This window comes from Notothenia coriiceps, unplaced genomic scaffold (genome assembly GCF_000735185.1).
Source record: "Notothenia coriiceps isolate Sejong01 unplaced genomic scaffold, NC01 NC01_scaffold00031492, whole genome shotgun sequence".
NCBI lineage: Eukaryota > Metazoa > Chordata > Actinopteri > Perciformes > Nototheniidae > Notothenia > Notothenia coriiceps.
The window spans coordinates 282438-307138 of NW_011364193.1; the positions used below are offsets into that span (position 1 = coordinate 282438).

General features: G+C 39.7%; 1 protein-coding gene across 1 annotated transcript in view; it reads right to left on the bottom strand.

The window, feature by feature from the left end:
* Nucleotides 1–18056, bottom strand: part of LOC104960021 (uncharacterized) — an 18673-nt gene extending 617 nt beyond the window's left edge. Inside the window, exons 1-3 of the mRNA XM_010787952.1 lie at nt 17946–18056; nt 17547–17813; nt 16730–17309 (exon numbers count right to left, since the gene is read on the bottom strand). Coding sequence (XP_010786254.1) covers nt 16730–17309; nt 17547–17697 — 731 coding nt within the window. The 5' untranslated portion in view covers nt 17698–17813; nt 17946–18056. The remainder of the gene's footprint in view (nt 1–16729; nt 17310–17546; nt 17814–17945) is intronic.
* Between the last annotated feature and the right edge of the window lie 6645 nt (nt 18057–24701).

Genomic DNA, 24701 nt, shown 5'->3' on the forward strand with positions numbered 1-24701 from the left:
CACATTGTAAAAGCTTTTACGCCAAACATTGAAGAATAACATCATCATTGCCTACTTACTGTCCATGTCAGCAGTGTTGTTAGGGCAACCAATATAATCCAAAGTGCAAAGATCACGTTTACACGGTCATTTTTTGCATGTTTGCGCCAAACAACAATACTACGAGCTGATCCAACGCAGTCACCCCCCCACTCGACTGGTGAGGCTATTTTTACCTCCCAGAAAATTGTAGCGACGCGTACCATTCATTTCTCTTCGTCCGAGAGCACCAGAACTAATCATCGCTGCATGGCTGCGAAATACCACGATAATGCCTTGAAATATGGAAAAGCCACGTAGATACACACTGGCTTTTTAGAATGCACTGCAGATCACTAATAGCAGTCAGCGGTCACGCTACAGGTGAAGCATAACCACTACTATGGTACATTGACATGTGTCACTGATGTCTGATACGACCAATTAATTCCATGACACGGTCTGTTACACACAGAGGGGTCACAGCATAGGCAGTCTCGATATCATACTGAGATCAAGATATAAGGACACATTGGAATCACAAGGCCAACACCCATTTTATTTCCACTTACATCTGGCATCTCCACATGATAATATGTTCCAAATTACATCTTATGACATGAACAAGGAACATACTTTATCAAATGCTCTACAAGAAGGGAAAGGCGAGGAAAGCCCCAGCTGGAACATTTAAGGTCGCTGTAAGTTTTTTCAAACCAACTCAATGCATGCTAGCATATAGCATGAATTAACCACACGTACTACAATGAAGTCGTGTTCGTTATTCTCCCGTCCAGGAGAGAGCTATTAGGATATGGAGTCTGTGAAAGTTTTTAATTGGGTACTTTAATTAAGAGACCGCCGAATTCACCATATGTATTCAGTCAAACGCCTGAGGAGTGGATCCGCTTCGGTATAGGGAAGGAGAGGACCGATCCTACATCGGTGCTGTGAATATCCTTCTGCCTGCTCCTCCCAACGCCACGGCATCGCCTCGTCTCCTAGTCTTGTACATGCATTTAAACAGAGGAAATTGAGTTCTTTCACATTCAAGTATATGCATAACACACGCCTTTTCTCCTCATATTCATCTTTCATCAAATCACTTATTCATTAACAATTCTAACCTGCGTATACATACTCTAAAAAAAACTTCTCGGACACATCGTATGGTTCCGGTACATATCCGGAAGTTGTCCACATGCACTCTCGTCTGTAACCAATATTTCTAAAACGTACCTCATTAATAATTCAGCATGAGCTAGTATTCGACATCTATAGTTGTAGTGTAATCCAGTAGGCTTCGGTTTGCAGCCACTCCATATAATTTCGCTACTAAATTCACCTCTTTTGGAAATTGTAAATTTTACCACACGCTAACGCCAACCGGAGATGAAAGAGTTTCAGAATAAAACTGTAACAGCTGTTGTGCACAAGAATTTTGGTTTTTCAGTGTAAAACTGCATTAAAACTGACGGCATGTTTAACTACATTTCCCATTAAAACATTGATTTTTAACTTTCTAACAATTAGTAACAGTTTACAATACAGCCAGAACCAATTGAGGCACGGCTGGAAATGAGGAGTTCTGCCTTTATCCTAAAGTTTTTCTCAATCAAGGACAATAACTTTCAATATTAACAGTGTCTATGCTAACCATTATTATTGTAAACCGCATTGTGTGCCGTATGGAAAGCATGATAATGTAGACAACGGGTAAGTGTCAACTGAGTAAGGCTCAGTTATGCTTCTAATGTTCAGAAGCTGTTTGAAAAAATGCCTGGAGAAAAATATACAATTCTATTATTAACCATTCACAGCCATATTCTGTGATGTGCACAGTTTTAATGGCAATTACGCGTTTGTGGTAATAATAGACCGAAAATTCTGTATGATGATACTATACTCCCACATCTACATACGTAACTATACCCCCTATACATGTATGTCTAAATGGACAACCTAGACTTCTAACCATCATTTATTTTACTGTAGCCCTGCAGGATTTTGGAGGTATCAATAGGCTCCAACTGGTCAGGGATTTCTATACTTTTTCAAATGTTGATTGGTTCCATGGGAGCAGGAACAGACCTGATGTGAGCTGACACACATATTTTCCCTATGAACTTCTTTCTCCTCTCGCATAAGTCCATTGCAATTGACCCCCGGGAGTGAGGAGAGAGGTATAAGGGAATCATACAGCCTCTCATATTGCCTGCCGATAAATCTCACTGTGAGGTGGTGACATCACCAGTCCTCTCAGGGTGAAGTACTGGGTGAGCACAATTCTTCATGACTTTAAATGACATTTGATACTGTAATCTTAAGCCCTTTTACCATTTATCATAAATATATTTTCAGTGTTCATTCACCTGTGTAGACTTTGTGATTCTGTCATCTCATATTAGGTCTGGTTCAGTGACGTTGCGTGAGGTTCAGACTCTTTCGAGCAGTTACAAATATTATATGTTGACCTTAATCGAAAATTTCGCTATTTTTCAAAGCTTTTTTTAGCTGATGCTTCAATTCTGTAAACAGACGGTCACAAAAGGATACCCACATCTAAATATTGGATTGTTCTTTCTTAGTAAATCCATTTTCCATGACAATGTGGTCTTACCTTGACTTGAAGATGAAGTCCATGCTCTCCTTCTGGATCAACAATCTCTATTAGTTTTTCTTGTAAAAGAAGTCCCTTAACTTCCTGTAATTTCAAAAGTCTAGTTTTGTTGTTGTGTCCTACCGTCTCTGTGTAGAATAACAGTAGCAACAAGAACTGTGGGCTCAGTGCGGCAGAGGGTTATGGCTGCCTCTCCTGCTGTTTTTCATTGCCGTATATGAATTGAAGACCCATCGAGCTAAATATATATATACGTTAAATTAAGTTATTTAGAGACTATGGATGGCCAGAATAAATGTAATAAGGGATATACAAACATTACACTTGGTGACTACAGTGAGATGTGTTGGGGCAGAATTCTGCTCGATCCTCTATGAGCTTTGTTTAGAAAGAAGGAAAAGTCAAAGCAGCCAGGGATATAGGGTTAAACAATAATCTGCTTAATGGTAGAACATACAATGACCTCACAAAAACAATTCAAAAGGGGCCCCCCCCCTTCGGGTGCCCCTGCTCTGGTCCTCTCGCTGGGAGAGGTCCCTTAAACACTTACCACCCTTGGCCAGCATGAAGAAAAGAAGAGCGTGAACCAAAGGAAAACACAGGCTTTCATACTAAAAACACAGGAGGAGGTGTCCCAATGGCTCCCCTGAGGTCATTTATTGGAGAGACCAACACATGGCCCTGTCGTACCCAATCAGCGCGACACAGCAGAAGAAACCGGAACAAAAGCCTTTCAGTTTGACGAAAACCAGATACCTTTTGGTGTCTGAACAACCTGCTCTAAAACAACAAGCTTTCCTTATCATTATTTCACATCCTTGCAGCCAGCACACACACATTCCCCTTATGGTCTTTGTCTCTGGGCCATCTCCCCCCTCAGGTTACCAACACACAAGTTAGAAAATATGTTTTAAAGATATAGTTGTTATAGTTGCTAGAATAGACGTATACATGTAAATTAGCCTTCATATCAATGTAACGAGGAACACATTACCGTATGCTCTTAAGCAGTATTAGAGATGCTTTTCAAATCGTCAACTTCACACAGGCCCAACATAGAGAACACACTCATTTGTCCTGCAGCCTTCTTCCAGCCATTTGAGCTATTGTTCACATCCTTACTCCTCAAATAAAAGTTTCACATTGCTATTTCCAGCTTCCTTTACACATACTTTTATGTATAATACAAAGTAATTAACCACACACATCTATTTAAAACAAGTAGATTTCCCTGATAATTGACATGCTGAAAATCTTAAGAAGAATGTCCCCTCCCCCAGCTCTCTCGTCCCTGTCATAAAAGCTGCTTCCATTTCATATAGAGTAATAAAACATGTTTAAGCTAATTTCTCCACAATGTTTGTAGCCATTTAGTACCCACACATGAAAGAATAAAAACAGAGGTATAGTTGAACAGTAATCACGCAGCACATATATTTACTGCAATGAAAACACACACATTTGCCCTAAGCATGTGTAACGCACCCTCTTCTTTTATGAGGGAAACATTCCCGAGTTTTGGAGCTTTCCCCAAACAAGGATGTCCCCTGCTCACATCCCTTTCTAAACACAAAGACTTCACCTCAATATATTGGGGAGGAAAAATATACTTTGTCCCTTCAAATTTAACACACATGAATATATATAAAGTGACATTAAAATGAATATACCAGATTTAACTTTGCTGCCATAACACGTTACTTTAATACTTCAAATAATTCAAATAATACTTCAATTGGTAACAGGCATGCGCTTAGGGCCCGCTTTCCAGCCAGTTTCTGTGGGGTGACGCATTCTGAGGTGAGGCAGATCTGTGCCTCACCTCACCCCACAGTAACTGGTTTGAACGCCCTCACAAAATAAGTGCCCGCGCGCGCTAAATTAGTGCCCGCGCTCCAGCAAGTTACTGTGGGCTTACGAGAGGCAGAGCTCGTCCCTGCCTCACTTCTCATCGCTACCCGTAGTTGTAGCGGAGCTCGGCACATTTGCTGATTTTGACTTTAAAAAGCGATTGGAATCATACATAAATCACACTTACAACACAGATCAGTGGAGACATTTTATTATTATTACTATTTAGTTTTACTTTAGTTGTTTTTCCGTTACATTGGAGTATGACAGGTGAGGCTCTGCCTCCCCTGCCTCCCTGACCGCACGTCGCTGGTCTGGTTGATATTTGAAGCAACTTTGGACATGCAACTGCATCAGCATTTATGGACTTGCATGTGTAGAAGGGTCTTAAAAGTCGTTATAATCAAACTTTTTGTTAAAATCAAGAAATAAGTTATTCTCTAATGTTTCTTTAACAAAAAACATATTGAGATATTTAATAACAAATTATATGAAAAAAGTCACAACTTTCACATGATAACCGTATTATGCATTTCTTATGCCAAGTGCACAGCTCAGCATATAACTATTATTAAATGGCTTATTATCTGCCACCCTTTAACTTTACTAGATTAGTAAACCTGCACAGCAGCTAAAGTTATGAGCATATGTTGAAGGCCAAAGACTAGGTGTGTTACTGCTGTCAGGATATATGGGTACAGCTTCTGTGAACAGATAACATCTCTGGTTAGATCCATTTACTATTAACACCCTGTCCATCACACAGACTCCTCGTTTCTGAGAAAAATATAAAGAGATGGTCTGAATCGTTGCTTGTAGTCAGAGGGCTTGAACTCAATCTGCGCTGTAGAAAAGAAGAGCCTTCACACAGCCCATGAGAGGGAAACGTTGTACAATCATGGCATTGCTACACTGTTACACTGTTATCCCCAGGAGAGAAATGAACAACAGGAAACCCTAGCTATTATTACTACCTTGTTTGTAATTTCAGTTTAGATTTGACAGGAGAGTGGCAAGCAGAGCGGACCAATGTGTCCTCAAAAAACAAGTGTAGTACATAACCTTCCGGAGTGCTCAAAAAACACAAGGCAAAAGGATTGTGTTCCAAGGCAAGCGGTGGGCCCAGTCACTTAAAACTTGTACTTTTAATGTATTGGGTTGACACAGCAACACCACTGCAAGCGGACCGACATAACAGCCATTGGTCTCTGAAAAAGCGGATGGCCTGTAACTGACACAGATAATAATGGAGGCCAATGATGGCATGTAATGAAATCCCAGATCCAACTGAAAGGTCTAGACCGTCTAGTTAGGAGGTTATAGCATGATGAAACAAGCTGTAATCTTTTCAGTTGCATTAGCATTGTTGGTCACTCGTAGCAGCTTCTTCCATAATTGAACAGAGCAAAAACTGAGAGGTTGGAGGTGTTTTAAAACAGACTGTGGGTAAAATCTGACTGCAAGATATCTCAGTACTTACCAAAGTCCTGCGGTATCGTGCAAGGTGAAATGTCTGCACTTTTGACTCGCTGTCTGTTAAAAAAACATTTCTTACGGTACAGGAGATGTTTAATGAAAGAAATATATTACTTTTTACTAATTTCCTTAGCCGTCACAACCTTTCACCAACCCTCATGACCCCCATACAGAGTGTGGTTATCGCCAATAGACCTTTTCCATTCATCAGTTGCTCGATTTTAGAATAAAAAAAAGATACAATGAAAGAAAATACATTAAACATAACACAACATAATACAAATAATATTATACAATGTAATTCTTGTAATTTTCGTTTTGGTATCAGCGTGATACAATAGTGAAAGCAAAGTAAAATACTAAAACTGTGCAATGTTTTTTTCTCTGATACAAATTAACTGCAGATTCTTTGTCCTGATAATTAAAGCTCAAATGCTTTAAATGATCTCAGTCAGAGGGACCTCAAGGCGCTACATGCTACTGACAGGGGAGCTTTTAGCTTCACTCAAGCATTATCTCTCAGCAGGACTGGTAAATGCTCATTTGTATTCTTTGGAAATCTAAAGGGAAATTAACATTAATGCTTTCATTTTTTCCCAGCTACGAAGATCTATTATTTTTGATCACACAGATTTAATTGGCCATTCATGTGACAAAGATTCAATTTATTTTTGCAAGATACGTGCGTGTTTGGATTGAAGTTGTCGAGGCCTCCAAATCAAATCCCATTAGCGAATCCTGGAAAGTAATGGGCAGTTCCTATTATAGTCTATACAACACATTTAATCAAAATAAAAAATCCTGCTCTGTTTTTTACGCAGACAGACAGACACACTAAAAAAAAAAGCTCTGGCATTGTTTAGTCCAAGTCCATCAGGGACAGATGAACATAGATTGCTCCAAAAGCAGAGTCTAACCACACATCTAATATTATGTTCGCGCAGGCTATTGAAACCACCTGCATCCTTTGTGCAATGCCAGTATGAAGATGTAGTGTCTTAGATACTCTATATCCTGTCTAACAAAAATGGACAGCCGAAAAACTAGAGGAACAGCTTCCATTTATATCCATCTTGTTATAAGTTGAGCTCATTAAAATAAAATATATTTTCATTGTAGGTTTTGTGGTGGTTAAAGTTCATTAGGTATAATGACTCAGGGTTGTGTTATGATTTATTTCAGTACTTTACAACCTTGCAATAACAATATAATCAACCTTGCTCTATCCTCATACAGTAGCTCAGCAGTGCAGCTGACAGCATGATGCAGTGGTTATGTGACCAGAGGACTTTACAAATGGAGACATAATTAAAACGGGATAGATCTCCAACTAGGGCTTCTATAACGACCCTTCACCAAAGACATAAACAACTCTCGTTATCACCTTGCCAACAAAATCTCCATCAAGATCGCGGTATAATTAACAGGAATAGCATAAATGTTCAAATCCATTGATCTTCCCGTTTAACCACCCACAGCTGGCTGCTCTTGTGTACCCTGTACGCTGTAGCCATCAGTCTTATGAGTAGAGCATCATAGAAAAATAGCAATTCAAAGGCTCTGTAAAGCAAATCGAAGCATGGTTACAGTATGTCAGGAAATTGTTAGAAGGACAAGCTTGAAACAAAACAAAAAGGAAGGAAAACTTTCCATACAGGGAAAGAAGAACAAAGTAATCACATGAAATCCAGCCCCTTTTTGTTTTCCACCTGAACTGAAGTTGAAGTCCTTGAGTCGATATTGCCGCACCATCTGCTGGGAAGTGGGAAGAGAGACTATCCATCTGTTGAATCTGAGTTTTCTCATCCTCAAGCAGTCAGGTCTATTCTGGTGTCGAGTACCCAGGTGTTTCATATACTTTAGAAAGGAAAAGTGGCTCCAAGTACGGACTACATACAATATACTGAACTGAGGCATATGCTCACTTCTCCAAAAATTAAAAAATTAAAACCATGCCGTAAAAATAAATTCAGCGTTAAAAAAAAAATGGTTTTCTATAGAATTGGGAGGGATGAAACCCTCTTTATACATGCAGAGCACGCAGCACACACAGTGAAATGTGGCCTCTGCTTTTAACCGATCCTAGTACCAGAAGTCTAGTCTAGGAGCAGTGGGCAGCTATTGTACAGCGCCCAGGGAGCAATGGGAGTGAGGGGGGAATGGGGGGGGTGTCCTTGCGCAAGGGCACCACGGCAGGGCAGGAGGTGAACTGGGACCTCTCCAAGTAGTTCACACTCCATATATTTCAGGTCTGGTCGGGGACTTGAACCGCCGACCCTACAGCTCCCAGTCCAAGCCCCTACTGACTGAGCCACTGCCGGATTTAGTGAGAGCTATCAGATTCCTATTTCTCTATAGAGAATTGAGCTGACAGGAAATACAGTGATTTTGACTCAACTGCCCTCTGAAGCCGATCTCATCTAACCTGAAAGACAGGCTCTTTAAGAAGACCTGTTATGGAAATGGGGGAGTAGTTTAGTGGGAAGAGTGGTGTGTGAGACAGACAACCCCTGTAATCTTGTCTGGTTCTCTGCTAGGTGAAAGAGGAATGATGTCGCATAAGATGAACCCTGATCCAGCCGGCACATGCTCAAATCCATAACCGACTGTATATTTTAGCTGCTGTAATGGACTTCATGGGTGTGTTGAGATATAGTCTTTTAGAGGATTGTTGTGTTTTAAGCATATAGCTGAAATCATACCAATTTATATAAAAACTTTTTGAGGAATATGCTTTTTTTTAAATCACTGAAGTGTTTTTTTTTAGCTGTCACTGAATCACTAAAAGGCTCTTTGAAAGGGTCAGAGGTTTTGACAGGTTAGCATATTTGCATGCATTCAAAATCCGTAATGCTTTTAAAACCCCAATGTTTGCGTGAATAAATCATCCAACACAGCAAAACCTTTATTAACAATAGAATCAGTCTCACTAAATCCTTGGATTTGTAATCACTGAGAAGCATTTTGTGACATTTATACCGTGCACCAATGTGAATGTTTAGCGGTACATTATTAAACCATCCTCCGACTCGTTCCTTTATGTTCTGCAGAAGAATGGAAACTAAATAATGAAGTGAAAAATATTGTATCATCTGCCATTATACTATCTTCTAAGACCACGAGATTATGATTATGGTCAAATGAAGTCATGGCTTTATGTAGACAGACTTTAACATTTGTGATAAAACATACCGCCCGCAACCTGTTAGCTTATATAGAACATTAAGACTGGATACTACTGTACCTGTATGTCTGTTTAATCTGTAAACATTGCTGCATTAACGTGGTCCTTTGGGGGTCCCATTGTCATGTGGTTTTGTTCATTTCAGTATTCGAATCAACATAGCTGCTAGGAAGATGTGCCATAGTTCATTGCTTAGGACATCAAAACATTAATGTGCTCCTGTTTATATTGTTTGTTACCAGATTTAAATACTTAATCTAATCAATTCAGTTTACTCAATCTGGACAACATCTGACGATTTACAACCTCATAAAAAAGGACATGTGTTCTAATTGATATGCAATATCTGAATAAACAAAAAGCTTCTTACCAATCCAACATTTTCCTGTTGTGCATTATGTTTTTGTCTGGTAGGATGTCAATTATTATACTTACTATATACTATATGTGAAGAGCCGTGTACCAAAATGTTTGCCGACTTTCGGAGATTGTTGTTTTGACTTGAGGGGCCGTTCAAATACATTTGGAGTCTGGAACTAATTTGTCCAATTATTCTGACAACATATACTTAAATGCGAAAAGAAAAAGACAATATCACTTCCGGTTTCCTGTCTTTGTGCTACAATAAGATAGTAGATGATGTGTGCTGTGTTAGATTAGAGTTGCAGTAGTAGAGTTCATCTTCTCACCTAACACTTTTGTAAACATCCCTAAATATCTACATTCTTCTAAGCGTTCGCATATTCTAAAAATAATGCTGTTCCTGTCCAGTGTGCTACAGTACATGCTGCAGTGCTAGAAAACTGCTGGTAGCTGATCTTAAACTGCCTGGTCAGCAATAACTCTGCCCATACTGTTATCTCCGTGTTATGGGCATATGACTCATTCCTGCGGGTCTGCTCGTCTGTAAAATGTTGGTACAACAGAAGTTGTGCTCTATCAGATGAGATGACAAACCTGATCGGGTGCCAATGTCTCACTCCTGGCATCCTGTTGGTCTATAGCCCATGTCCAGAGAGTTCCCTTTTGTCTGGGGGGGGTACCAACAATCCTCTAACACCTGTCACAGCCAGAAAATTGTCCTTCACAGCAGCAGGGTTAGCAAGCAGCCTAGAGGTCTGAAACAATATCCCAACTCCAATGATTTTATTTATAGCTTTAATACAAAGATGAGTTCTTCCTCTCAGTGTCATCCCTGGGGCTTTATGAGGTCGACCGGCAGTGTCATAAAATGTTCTGGCAATTGACATTCCCAGAGACAATGACCCATGGCCTTTATGAGCATAAAAAAGAGCTTTACTCAGTTCTCTGCCCATATGCGTACTTTGTTAAAGTGTGGTTATGTGTCCCTTTATCCACATTTGTACAGTACTGTATGTAGCCCCTTCATGCCAGAGGGCCTTCCAATGTGTTTCACGTGTTCCTTTTTAATGGGTGATATTAATCCTTTCTGGAGAGATATCAGACCGAATGTAATACCCATGATCTCTTTAAAATAATTTTCTTTACAACTATTTATTGTCTGGCTAGGTCACAGCCTGCTGTTGCCTTTTAACTTGCTTTAAACTTTGGGATTAATTTATTTCCTACACAGCAGGATGATGGTACCGGGAAAATGTTATCTCTCAAAGCAGCAGAGGTTAAGAAGCAAAAAATACAAACCGGTACATATAACACTATGCTTTGCACTAAAAGGCTTTAGTTACACCATTTACCACATAGCACCCTGACCCTAGTGAAAGAGATGTCAAACTATCGGCGGTAGCCAGTCTGTTCTGGCCTCCGACCCACTCAACCAATAGCTGTATTTATTCATGCTTCTCAGTGTCCCGGTTGCACATACCCTTCCTCCAAAGAGGTTGAATGTGTATGTGCTGTCAATATACAGAATGTGTGTATTTTCTAAGTAATAGAAGAATCTGAATAAAAGAAACCACGGTGGCCATCTGTATAATGTATATACAATGTCTGAAATGTAGAGAATGTACAGTGACGATAAAAGGAAAGAACTGAACACAATGAAAAGTACTGAATGCACAATTGTCCATTACCTTTTGATGCACTTTGAGAGTAAAAAATAGTCTATTCAAGTTGAAGGTTCACATGTACTTAGAATGAATCTGAACTAAAGGGGTATTTAAGTCAGTAAAGCTGGCTCATGAGACAAGTGTGTGCAAGGAGAAAAAGTTAACTATTCATGCCAGCGAATTTGTAAAATAGAAACCTTAACCTCTTAATTTCCTACATGAAATCAATGGACTTCACATTTGGTCGGTCTCTTTTTAGAAACTGTGAGAATGAATGATACAATCTTGATTTCCAGCTAACACCCTTGCAATGGCAAACACATATACATTTTTACATTATTGACATTGTGTGGTCTTTACTAAATCTGATCAATGATGACATGTATAGCCGCATGTCATCATTTCAGCGCTGGTTGTCTTGGTGGTGCCCAGCAAACAATGTGGGCTTCGTGAATAATTGGACAGCCTTCTGGGGAAAACCTGGTCTGATTAAGAGAGACGGCATTCATCCTACTTTGGAAGGTGCAAATCTCATTTCGGCAAACATTTCAGGGCTTTGTGGACTTAATCCATGACAAACTGGAGTTGAGACCAGGAGGCAGAGTCGCAGTCTTACACGCTTCTCTGCGCTCTCTCCTAGGCAGTCATCCATAGGAATCCCGAACCCAATAAAATACCCAATATTAACGGTGTGTGTGTCTGCCCAAGGACAATTTAAGGTAAAACCTAATAGAGGTGTCATACATAATAACCTAATAAAAGTAAATGTAACAACTACTACAGTGCAACAAAACAGGAAGATTAAATGTGGTCTCTTAAACATAAGATCTCTAGCATCTAAAGCAATACTGGTAAATGATTTAATATCAGATTATAATATTGATATTGCTAGAGATCTTATGTTTAAGAGACCACATTTAATCTTCCTGTTTTGTTNTCCTTCTCAATCCCTATTTGTCTAGTGTTATGTCTCACCCGAGGATTTTTTGGACAATGGACCCTCTATAACGAGGATCGTCTGGCACCAAGCTATAACCGCTATCACACCCCTAAAATCACGAAGTGATTTCTACGGACGTAAGTGGTCCCCTTTTTCAGTCGACAGTCGTATGCTCCACCTTCTCTGTTTCTTTTTATCGATTACACCGCATAAGTACAGCTTCTCAGTATCCTAATCAGTCTTCTTTTATAGTCTAAGACGTTTCGTCCCGACACGGGTATCTCGTGTACGATTGTTTTGGTCCACTCCGTGATCGTAATTACTGTTCTAACCCCAATAAACGACACGGAACAGATTAGACAGTCACAGACAGCAGGGTAACCTCATTCAGTACCTCGACATCAGAACATTTATTCTTGGTACATAATAAGTCATAGTAAATTAGAAAAGTCATTTGTAGAAAAACAAGCAAACAGTCTAACACACATCGGATTGAGTTATATGTTTGAAAGTAGTATGTAAGTCCGAATTAAGTAAGTTGTTATAAGATCTCTACTGTTAACCAGACCACTGCGAGGGTACATACCGGTAACTCCCAATAACATTTACAATTTATTCTTTGGTACATAATAAGTCAGAAGAATCATAGTAATTAGAAAGTCATTTGTAGAAAAAATGTTATCGTTATTATAGTTGTGTCGGGATGAAGGAGATCACTCACACCAGTCCACTTATACTTCCACGACATTACGTCCAATTTCTCGACCGTGACACGTTTATTATTACGTTGTTCCTCTCTTGGTGTTTGAAGGCGGTGTTGTTTCAGAAGACAGTGGTACCCCGTCGGTTAGTCTAGGTTCCTCGTCTACTTACCAAGCCTCCAAAACCTAGATAAGGGCCGCTAGTGTCCGAGCTACATCATACCGGGTTTGGACTCTACTCCGTACTGCATAAATGGTAAATACGTCCATAACACGGATGACATTCGTCGAATTTACACCTGTACCCAGATAATGATTCAAGTCACGTGAGTGGAGAAGAACATGTTGTCCAACCTTGGTACGAATAGTACTTCCAAACCCGAACTAGACCGCCTGGGAGGAAGTCGAGCATGTCCAAGTCAGACTTAAATTCTCGGAGACCCTAGATGTGTGTTCCGTTTCTCAGGTAGTTAGGAGTCTAAAATGTAACTTAAGTCAGGTAGTGTTTAGATTGAATAAAGTTTCGATACCTATCGTCTAAAAGAATTATTGAAAAGAGGGATAAATAATCTTACGTATCATTATGATAAGTTGATGTTGTGAAAACAACAACCTATTTGAATATCCACATCATAACATGAACTGTGAGGGTCCGAAGGAGATTTCTCTTTCAGAATGAATCAGATCTAGCTCTCAACATCGAAATATCTCACCATTTAGTTAGGACAGTAGTATCATGGGCCACAAGTGTTGACAAATCGGTGAAACTCTCTTGTTCCACCTCCAGATGTGTGAGTGTGACAGACTTGTAGTCACCGGTCAGGACGGTCGGGTTATATGTCCGAATAGAGGGTACCCCTTCTAGAAGACCTTCAGACACCACTGGTAGACTCGGACGTACGGTTTGGGGCCAGGCGACGACGATAGCGGTGTGTCAAGTAGGCGGAGCGTTACCGGTACTGCCGGAAGGCAATATCCCTGTATTATTCTGACCTACTTCTTCCTCTTTGCATTTCTCTCAATTCAATCAGTCTCGAATTTGGTAACTATCTAGTTTGTTGACTAATTTCTCTGTTTAGTTTGATAAATTTCATTGTATTTCGAGTAAAAAAATTCGAAAGTAACTTTAATTGTCAAATTCAACTCCGGGGAAAGATATATGTCGTATTGTACATTTCTTATAGGATTCTTATACATAATAAACGTTGTACGTTTTATGTCTATTGACTTATTTACAACAGAGAGTTTTATTTTACTGACTTTAGATACATAAGTAAATTCCTGGTTTTTTTACTGAGTCCCAATAAAGGTTGGTGGGTTTACACATTTGTACCTCCCGTATTGCAATTTAGATTTTTAGTAAAGTTGTTAGTTTCTTTATTTTCATTTCTATTTATATTTCACATCAACATCTTGTAAATAATAACTTGTTTCAGAAATAATAGGCGCAATATGTACAAATTTTACATTCCTACATATCACTTTGGAGCAACGACCCAACAACTTCAAAAACGTCAACAGACAGACAGTCACCTGAGTGTAATTGTTTAACGACCTGATCGAATCATCCAACTTCGAAATCGATTGGTTTGATCGTTACAAGATTAATTGGTTTGCAATCCGACTACAACTGGGTTTGCGTGTTGTAGTCGGGAAATTCACTTGCCTAAATAACTTAGTATATACGGTAATTCACTTAAGCCCCTTTACTAGACATTGTCAATTCAATCGGATGTTCTGTCTTGCAATTCGAGCACACGTCGATATCCATTCAGATTCATAAATATCGTAAACGTCCGATACGGGCGCCGATGGTAGTGTTAGCTTTACAATACAAAACATATTATATTGATGTTTGGTGTAACTTATATAACTTGCAAATCTCAACAACTCTAACTTCAATGAACGTGAGTTTGAATTTCTATACAAAAGTAACTTATAAAAGATTCAAATTCGTCCTACCTCTTCAGATATCGATCGACGCGATGGTCTTTAATCCGAATCAGTAGAGAACATTGACAATTGAATTTATTGATACAATGTAAACTGGAAATGGGATTTTTCGTAAGCCGTACACTAGATTACAGACCACGACGATGAAGTAACACTCACACAACACTAAAAAAGTGCTATAGACGCCACACACATCTCAAAGTAAAATTAACAAACTACTGTATCAGCCACAGGAGGTACCTAAGGAACGCAAGCTACTACTAACGCAAAAGTGAAGGACTTGAGGTGACCTTAAAACGCCGCAGCTATCTGTCAGTGCACTACTTTTGGTTCGATAACGCATGTAGTAAGACGCGTTGGCGTCGATAACATCCTCAAGTCGAACATACAGACTAGCCAGCGTCAGTGCCGTCCACCCATATATTGACGATAGGAATCGCCTGCGCCATAATTTACCTATCCGTACATCATGCGCGATAGACTAGGTCTCGTTTATATTAAAGAAAAACAACTGGGCTACTGAATAAACACCAACAACTGACTTTAACCATCACTTTGCACCAAATGATCCAGCGCCCTGATGTTAGTATCTACAAACCGATATTAATCATCCAATCGAACTGTCAAAGATAAAGGCAAGTACAGAGACTTACTACCAAAGCAGGTGCCAAGCATCCGGAACACTATAACTGCATTTTAAGATTTCGAACATACATCAGATCCCGATGCCCGTCGCCTCGCCATCTGGGTTACCCTCAGGAATCGTGCTTCACGCTCCTTGGATAACAATAAACACCATATATAATAATCCCGGGCTCGTGCCGTCACGATCCTCGGGGTTGCCACAGGATCGTGCTCACGCTCCTTGGATAAACAATACGTGGTTAAGAATAATAATAAAAACAGCGGTAGAAAGAAGAAAACTCCGGCAAATATAATTTACGAGTTTTTGACTCATATTAAAACGGTGCCTGCGGTCCTGGCCAAGATTTTTTAATTTTGTAAGACCTCAGTTACCCAATCTTTAAAACGGTTGCACGAGGCTATCGCGGTGGGATAGTTTTTATGGTAAACCTTATGTAAATGTTTTCAGTGGTATGAGGCCTTACTGACTTGAAAACTGTGATAGACCCTCCTGCCGACGAGATGTTTATTAGGAGAACCCTTAGGATTCGAGGCATGTAAAAATAACAATTAGGTTAAATTTTCACTTTATAAGTGAAATTTTAAAGATAAAATAAAAAAGTTGTGGTTTAAGCGAAATGTGTCGCTAGCCACCTTCCCAGTCTGTGTAATGGTAGACTTGTATTCGTAACAAATCGTTATTATAACGGACAGGGTACTAGTTTGGATGAGCGTATTTTTCCGCCCCAGAATACTTTCTTTACAGGTATTAAGTAGTGTTTACACTAACGTATTGTAGTAGTCTAAAACCACGTCCAAGTTAGACAGAAACCACTTAATCCGTGTGGGTCAGTAAAAGTCAAACCTCTGGTATCTCCCGCGGTTTATTGTGGGTATTAAATATTGAGACTTCTTGCTTAGTTGCTGATTTTTTTTTTAAATTATCATGAGCACCCTACCTGTTAGTTTGGACTGCAAAATTTCACCCTTCTTTACCCTACTTACACCCGCACCCGAAAATATATAATAAAAAATTTAACGCTCTCCTACTTTTACTCGAAGCCTTCCTTTGAACCACGTAGTGCGAGTTTCTGGTTGATGCAAGTAAAAACTCTCTACAACTTTATCATTCTTTTCTTTGACCGGTTAAAAAAACCTTTATATTCTTTAAGAGAGTGCGACTCGACGAAGGCTAACACATCGTACCACTCTCACCAGCATCTTACGTGCTTAAACCGTGTTTCGCCCCTCCCAGTACTCTTTACTCCCCCTCGTGTGCCTTGGCAGTCTCAGAAGATATGTAAGTGACATAGCCTTGGGGAGCAACACCAATACAGAAACTTAACAGTATGGTGATGCTTGTAGTTGGACCATGTTTGTGCTCTAGCTAGTAAATTAGAGGGCCTCTCAATAAAAACTTCAAAACAGTCAACAATCACAGCAACTCTACATCCAAATGCCTGTCTGAATCCCATTGGCATTGTAGCTTGAAGTACATGTCGCTCTGGCCCCTCAATTATAAATTCTGTACTCTCAAGAAGTATGTCAATTAACTTATGCCAAATTCTAGAAGCAGTGGAGAGAGAGATGTTGAACCTGAAAGCCAAATCTTTCAGAGGGAGATTTAGTCTCAGCCTCAGCAAAACTAAAATGAACTGTTCAAATTTGGAGAGCACAGACATAGGGCCACAGGTGATGTAGGGCTCGCACAGTTGAAAAACCTGAAGTAAAACTAAGAAGTTGGGGAGCCCGGTGTAAAACTTTGTCTTCTCTTCGTTGTTCTCAAAGGACTCCTGGTTGAACTTTGTGTCCAGTGCCTTTGTCCGAAGATCTCCCAGCTCTGTTGTGTTCTGTCTCAGAACATCCTCCATCCTCTCGATGTCCTCCATCGTTAAATCAGTCTGGCATCCTGCATCTGCATACAATATAGCAGTAGCATGCATAATTAGTTATTTAAAATAGTCAAATATGAATGTGAATTGTTGTGAAGTTATCTTTTTGACAACCTTTTTACAGACATGCAAGTTCTCTGTTCCAATTATTACAGATTCTCAAGTTAGTACTCTATTTTCTAAACCTAATTCAAAGTTTGCATTGATTTTCTGACAATCACATTTGTAATGTTTAATAATAATGCTGGTGGTTAATTTACCTTGTTGGTCATTTAATATCCCACTGGTGTCCTCTGGTTGTGGGCTGTCAGACGGGGGTTGCGTCGGTTCTGGGCTCTCGGTTGTCTGCAGGAGATCCAACAAAGCCTCTGCACATTCTGATTGTCTTTGTTGGTCTTCCTTGAGCTCCATCCTCTGCTCTCGTCGAAGAGATGCCTCTGATCTGGGCTTACTTGTTGTGTGGTAACCGAGGCTAACAGTGGGAGCCCAGTCTACCGACTCAACGTCACCCAAAGCGCTAGGGCACCCTAAAAAGTCCCAACAAAGTCCATATTAGAATACAGGTAACTTAAACATGATCAGTATTACTAAGTACATAAGCATTTAACCACAACCCAATAATACATAAACAAAGCCACAAAAACCAAGTTAGCTAATACCTCTGATGAAGTGGTCGCTGCAGACACGTGCATTAGACGACTCTGCTCCTCCCGACCGCAGATGTAGGTTTGAAAGCCATTTTTTCCGGCGTTCTTCGGTTAGCTTCTTAAATTGCTCAGCTTTAAACCTTCGGCACTCGGTAAAACCTCTTGTTTTTCTCTCGGCCGGATCGATTGGAACAACCGTAAACTACACAACACACCGGTATTTTCACAATGGTAACAGCAGCTAGATCCTCTGTAGAAAATTACTTCCTGACCTCCAATGGAATTTCGCGCCAAAGGAACGCAGCGGTGTGACGTCAAGTGAAACCAACCTATTGTGCTCTAAAAGCTGCCCGGAGAGAAAGAGTCCCAAATGTGAAAGGGAGATTGATGGAGTATGGTTTTCAGGAACATTGTGTCATGTGTTATCTTTTGTCCAGAAAATGCACACTCTATTTTATCATCGTACACTCTCAGAGAGTCTAGAAAGCATGGAAATTTGGATAACAATAACCAGCCTGTGCCGAATAATACAAGGTGATAAAAACCAGGTCAGGTGAAGTGCGACTTTTTCGGGCTCAATCAAGTTGGAGTGGTAAGGTCAGAACCACCAAAGATCAGCGTTGACATCCTGCTGTCACACCACAGCAAGCAGAGAAAGCGCCTCGGGCTGCAGGAGTACTCAGCTTTTATCAAGGCCACAGTGATGGTGAAACCTGCTACCTGCCATTCACTGTGTACAGCTACTGCATGTGCACTGGAGCCACAGTGCCAATAGACTGAAGAATCTAGTGGCAGTTGTCAAAAAAGCAAACTGTATATTGAGTAGAACTGGTTAACAAACTTAAAAGTTGTTTTTAATGAATGAATGTGGATACTGAGCTGCTCTGATTTGATGTTAAGTATAACTGAGATTTTTGTTTATTTTCAACAGGATCCATTTGTCAGTGTGGCAAAAAAAACATGTCCTTACAAAAGTAGTAGATGATTCACTGATACATGTGAGGCAACCAGTCCAGTGGTGAACTGAATTGCTGTATTTTCTGATTCTGTAAACAGGTAAAACCAGAATTTTAAATAATACCATATCCAAACCCTCCTCTGCATGAAAAGCTAATACTTTTCATACAAACATTCTCAAAGGTCAATGAAAGTACTGTGTCGATTGCAAAGGTGACATTTTGTAGAAGTAAAGAAAAATGCTTTTTATGGACTATTGCGTTTGTGTGTGTGTATCTTCATTTGTCACCTAAAAATATTTAACTCTCAGTAAATGCAAATATTTCCTACTTCCATTCTCTAAGCATTATGCATTGCCTTAAACAAATAAATCCCTGTTGTTTGCTAATGAATGCATTAGCAAACCACTGCAACAGTAGAGCCGGTAGCACCCCGGGCCATGTTTGTGTTTGAAAGGATGATTAGTACCTCGTCAGATGTGTACTGTACTAGAGAGGGAGCCGCACCATCAGTGCTCTGCCTTCAACATAATTAAGGAATAATGGTGAACCAGTAATGACTTACAAGCTAGTAATGGAGGCCTACAATCAATAAGAATTGATCTCGGAGGCACCTCATTAATGGATGAGGCTAAACCTCATGGTGGTTTGGTCTTGGAGAGTCAACACAGCACACTGGTGCCTAAATGGGAACCATGTAAATATACTGTAGATTTACTGAGTACCAACCTGAGCAGTAAATCCACACCAGGTTAATGTCGTTTTTTTTGGCTCTGCTCACCCATTTTACACACACAAACTCACACACATACACACGTTTGCCGCCTATCAAAGAACATTTATACTCTCTCTGAAACTTTGAAGCTAATTGCTGATGCATTAGAAAACAACATTATTATATAGATAATCTTCATGATGTACAACTTCAGAGCGTTATCAATGTGTCGATTGGTACATAATCTTAGCTTTTCTCAATGAAACGGATGCTATAAATTCTTGCTACATGATATCAAATATTACCATTCAGCCGCAGATGATGTCAATTATGCCCGAAGCAGGACTGCTACTAACCTGCATTTGCATACAAATGCACCATGTTGGTTTTGGCAGAAGCAACCAAGAGGAACCATCATTTAATGATTGCAGTATGACATAGTGTCTGTTTCTGTACAACTCACTAATCCTCAGCATTGTAATTGTTGGAGGTGCAGGGTTGTCAGAGCATGGAAAGGCTCTGATTAGCTCTCACCTTACACCAGTCAGCTCTGTTAGCATGCCTTTCACAGAGCCTTTAGTATTGCCTTCTCATTAGTTTCACAGGAGACCTTAGGTGCTATCTCTGCATTAAAGTTTATGTACTGTAACCGGCCTAGGCTCCTTCAGTGTTACGCCATGCTGCTCTTACAGAACCTTAGAACTTATGAATGTAATATCATGAAGAGATTGACAGCTCAAGTATACAAAATACAATTTGTTATCAGAAAAGGAAAATAAACTGAATGACATTTGTATTAAATGCTTAGTTGAGTTTACAATTTTAGCACTGGGGAGTCAGAATATTACCTATCACCTAATATGTTGTTAGGTAAGAAAATAACCTTTCTCATATACTTCACCTTTACATAAGCACAGCTAATTTTCCCTGTGAAAAAAGAAAAATATAAAAATCCATTCAGCAATGACTAAGAAACAAAGTAGTAAATCGTTATTTCTGAATGTTGCCAAGGAAGTAATGACTTCAAGGGCATAAAAAACATAATTAAAATGTTAAATGTGATTTGTACTGAGCCATTAAATTAACTTCTTCAGCAGAAGGAGTTAACATGGTCGGTCAGTTGTCATTTAAAAAAGACTAATTAAAAATGCTTACCTTTCCGACTTGTTTTGGCTCTTGGAGAAGAATTTCACAACACACAACAAGATAATCTGTACTGTGTGGCTCTGCTTCTGACTCTCTGAAAGGGCCACCGATTGTCAGCCTAAATGGTCAGGATATATACGGCTTCTGATAGAGGTCTGAACGTTTCCTCTGAATGGTCACATTTACAAAGTGAACCCACAGACGCATATTAGAGCAGGCAGCAGCACTGCATCGCATACTCAGCTATTGGTGAAAGGGCAGCCATCTCTATCTTCGCAATGTCTTTATCCACATGAAATAATAATGTCACTACTGTGGTGCATGGAATAGAAATATCCAGAGGGTCGACAGAGTTGTCACACGGCAACTCTAACTACGCTACTCACAACAGAGAACAACAGGGAGAAGAGATTAAAGCAGACCGCTGACTGCTTTTGGTGTATAGAATGCCAAAATGTAAACAAAACAGTTCTGCCCAGGGTGTGCATGTGTTTTTATTTTTTATTTTAAAGCAGGGGTAGACTGTTAATCATACGACTATGAAAGAATCTTGGTGTCAGCGATTTCCAGCCATTAAAATGCCTTCAACTGTTCAATAATAGATAAGGCCTAATGGCTTCTTTGCTGCTGCTTCCGGCTGTGTTTGACATGTAGTGAGATAATGAATGTAAAAGAGTCCCTGAAACATGCGTCATATGGTTAACAACATCCTATTTTTGGGACAACAATCAGTGCCTTAACATCTAAAGACATAGTGGACCACTTCCAGAAAGTAAGTTATATCTTACAGTATTCACAAATAAGTAGGGTGAGAACTTGTACATTTTTCATGCATGAAGGGCAGCAACGTTTATTGCTATAATTATGTTATAGTTAAACTAGGAACGTCTCATTTCAGCTTGAAGCTAATTTTTTCTCTTCCAGATAAACAGTAAGACTTTAATATCAGTTGTAAAACCAGGAAAAATTGAATGTCTTATAGCCACAGCCCTGTCCATGACTCCCAACAGCATGTTTGGGCCATTTTGAATGAAGTGAACTAGTGAACATTGGGTAGGGAATAGGATAACATTTCAGAACCCCCAATTGCTTTTTTCACAGGACAGGAACATATGATATGATATGAACCTTTGATTTACTGTAAATACCTGGCTCACACATAGCAAAACAATATGGTGACAGCATTGCTCAGGCCTTGATTCCTGTTACATTGAAAAGCCATGAAATCCAGTTGGACAGACAGCTTTTGCAAGCAGTCAGTATCTGACATATGCTGAAAAAAACACCTTTTGGTGCTGGCATCAGGTTACCTTCTATCAGCCTGTAAGTGAACAGACCCTTTTCACAGCAGTATTCAGCTGTTACAGGTGTTGCAAATAATGTTAATATTGAAGTGTCCCAGTAATCTCGACAAGATGACAGAACCAACATGCACATAGGACTCTTAAAATGTAAGCAGCTAAATGGTATTCAGCCATCAATATTATTATTTTTGCACAAATGTGTTTTCCTCTATGAAAAATATGTATAACTTTTTTTTGTCATAGTGTCAAAATTACTTAATTGATTGGCTTGATTGTCCACCTTTCAACCCTGTCTCCTGAAGTTGCATAGGAAACAGGGTTGAAAGGTGGACGGGTTCAACAGGGTTGAAATGGTGGTCGTGAGGCCGCTTTTCTCAAAGATGCCTCATAAAGATGCTTCTCAAATCAATTTTGCTGGTCATCTTGGATCAAAAATATAAAATGTTGAAAGTAGGAAACTGCCATTTGGTTGAATTTCACTGATTTGGTAGCACTCTACCATCAAAACAAACATGAGGATTTCGTTTTCCTGGAACTCTGAGCTAGATGGCTTCCTGGACCAGCCACTAGCAAGCTCCCCGGGACTAGGTCTAGCCCTATAAGTGCTGTTAATACCTACAAATGTTACTCTTAATATTTTACTGACAGTATCAGCATTTTGTGGTTTGACAGATTTGTCTATCATTTATGTTTAAGTAGTAAGGGGTTGTTTAGTAGTATATATACGTATAGTAGTCATTTCTACAAGGCGGGTTGACCCTTGTAACTGCATCAATAGAATTTCTAAAGAAATTGCAACCTGTCTACAAAGCATAGACAACAAAGACATAATTCTTTGTTGGTTCTGTAGATAGATAATAGATGAAATATGAATCTATTCTCAAATAACCAAATCCTTCTTAGATGCACTCGATGTATCACATCCCTACCTTTCAGTGTATTCTTAATGTCTTATTTCCAATTTTCTGCAGCAATTGACACAAGTCCTGTGCTTGATTGATTTCACTGTTGGTGCCTTCTGTCTGTGTGTACAAGCGATAAGGCAGGTGGTTGTTAAACATGGCTGACATTAGTCAGGAGGTATGCGCTGAGATTGAGGTGAGGCAGAATAAACAGATCCCTGTTAATGGGTCCGTCCCTCCGGGTCCAGTGTGCGCTGAGGCACAGAGATAGTCATAGACCCCCCCCCGTCCTCCTGGAACACTGCTCCAAGAAAATTAGAGACAGAATATTAATGAGCTTTCCTGGTAAAACTTTACAATGTGACACACTAAAATGGTTGTAAAGTAAACATCTGGACCTGAACATGAATTAACCAGGGATTATATAGTTGATAATAATGAGTTTTGTAGAACTGACCATAATGCACTATATTAATGCATCATAAGGTAATGATAAGTTAGTAGATATCAGCCAATGGGAATAACCATTCTTTATGAGTTCTTATTTCAGCTATTTTAAACGTTAAGCTTTGAGTGCTTCTCTCCAGCACACATTAAAAGGGCAAAACAAATCAAACAGTTGCACACAGAATATCACAAATAATTGTCTTATCACAACATACAGTAACACAAACACTGCATTTACACATAAATAAAAAGCTTTGATCAAATAAATAGCATGGCATTTTGACTCAAAGCTTTTTTTTAATATTCTCACACATTCGATTGTGTCAGCCGTCAGTTTCTGCATCTCTGGCAATCAAAGGTGTAATGTGAAAGTGCTGTTTTCTGAAAAAGGGCTCTTGTATGGGAATGTAAACATTTAAGCTCAGTTGTCAGCAGTGGTGGGAATGCGTTGTGACAACCTCCCACATTTTGTGATGCTTTCCAGAGACATCAGAGCCTGCTGAAAGTCTCACAATGCTACTTGTAATTACCAGTAAGAAGTTGATGTGGAATGAGTTTTTTTATCGCAGTTGGCAGCTTATGTGAGAACATCTAATTCGACATGAACATGACATTGGAGTTCTGTCGCTACATTGAAGCATCTAACATCAACAATATACTTTGAGTAAAAAAACATAATGTATTTACTGTATCAGTAAATACATGATGTTTAATGCAATACAATCAGAACAGGGTGAAAGGGACAAATTGTGTTTAACTGCAATGTTTTTGAATCACTTTTGGGGTTCAGGTATCAGTTATCAGAGTTCTATTTTGAAATAGCTGTTTCTCAAAGTTCATCAATAAATTAATGACACGTTTTACTTGATAATCATCAACAAAATCCAGGATTTTGAACTTTAGGATTAGAAGAAGAGACCATCTTGCAAATACATCAAACTTGCTGCAATGCCAAATTGGGCATGGGGCATAAAGGGGGGGCTACAAATGAAGGGAACAATGACCCATTAGCCGCCCCCTTTTATGGCGCTTTTCCACTACAGCGCGGAGCGCGGTTTAAGCGTTTTTGGTTGCGTTTCCACTTAGCGTAGTACCGGCTAGCGGGTACTATTTCACAGTTTTTCTGGTCCCATAAAATCGAGGTTCTTAGCGGGCCAACAACCAGGCTGAGTCGGGCTGAGTATGCTAAACTAGAGAGAGAATCGCAGGGGGGCTACAACCAGGGCCGGCCCTCGGCATAGGCAGTATAGGTGAATGCTAAGGGCGCATCAACCCATAGGGGGCGCCGAAAATTTTTT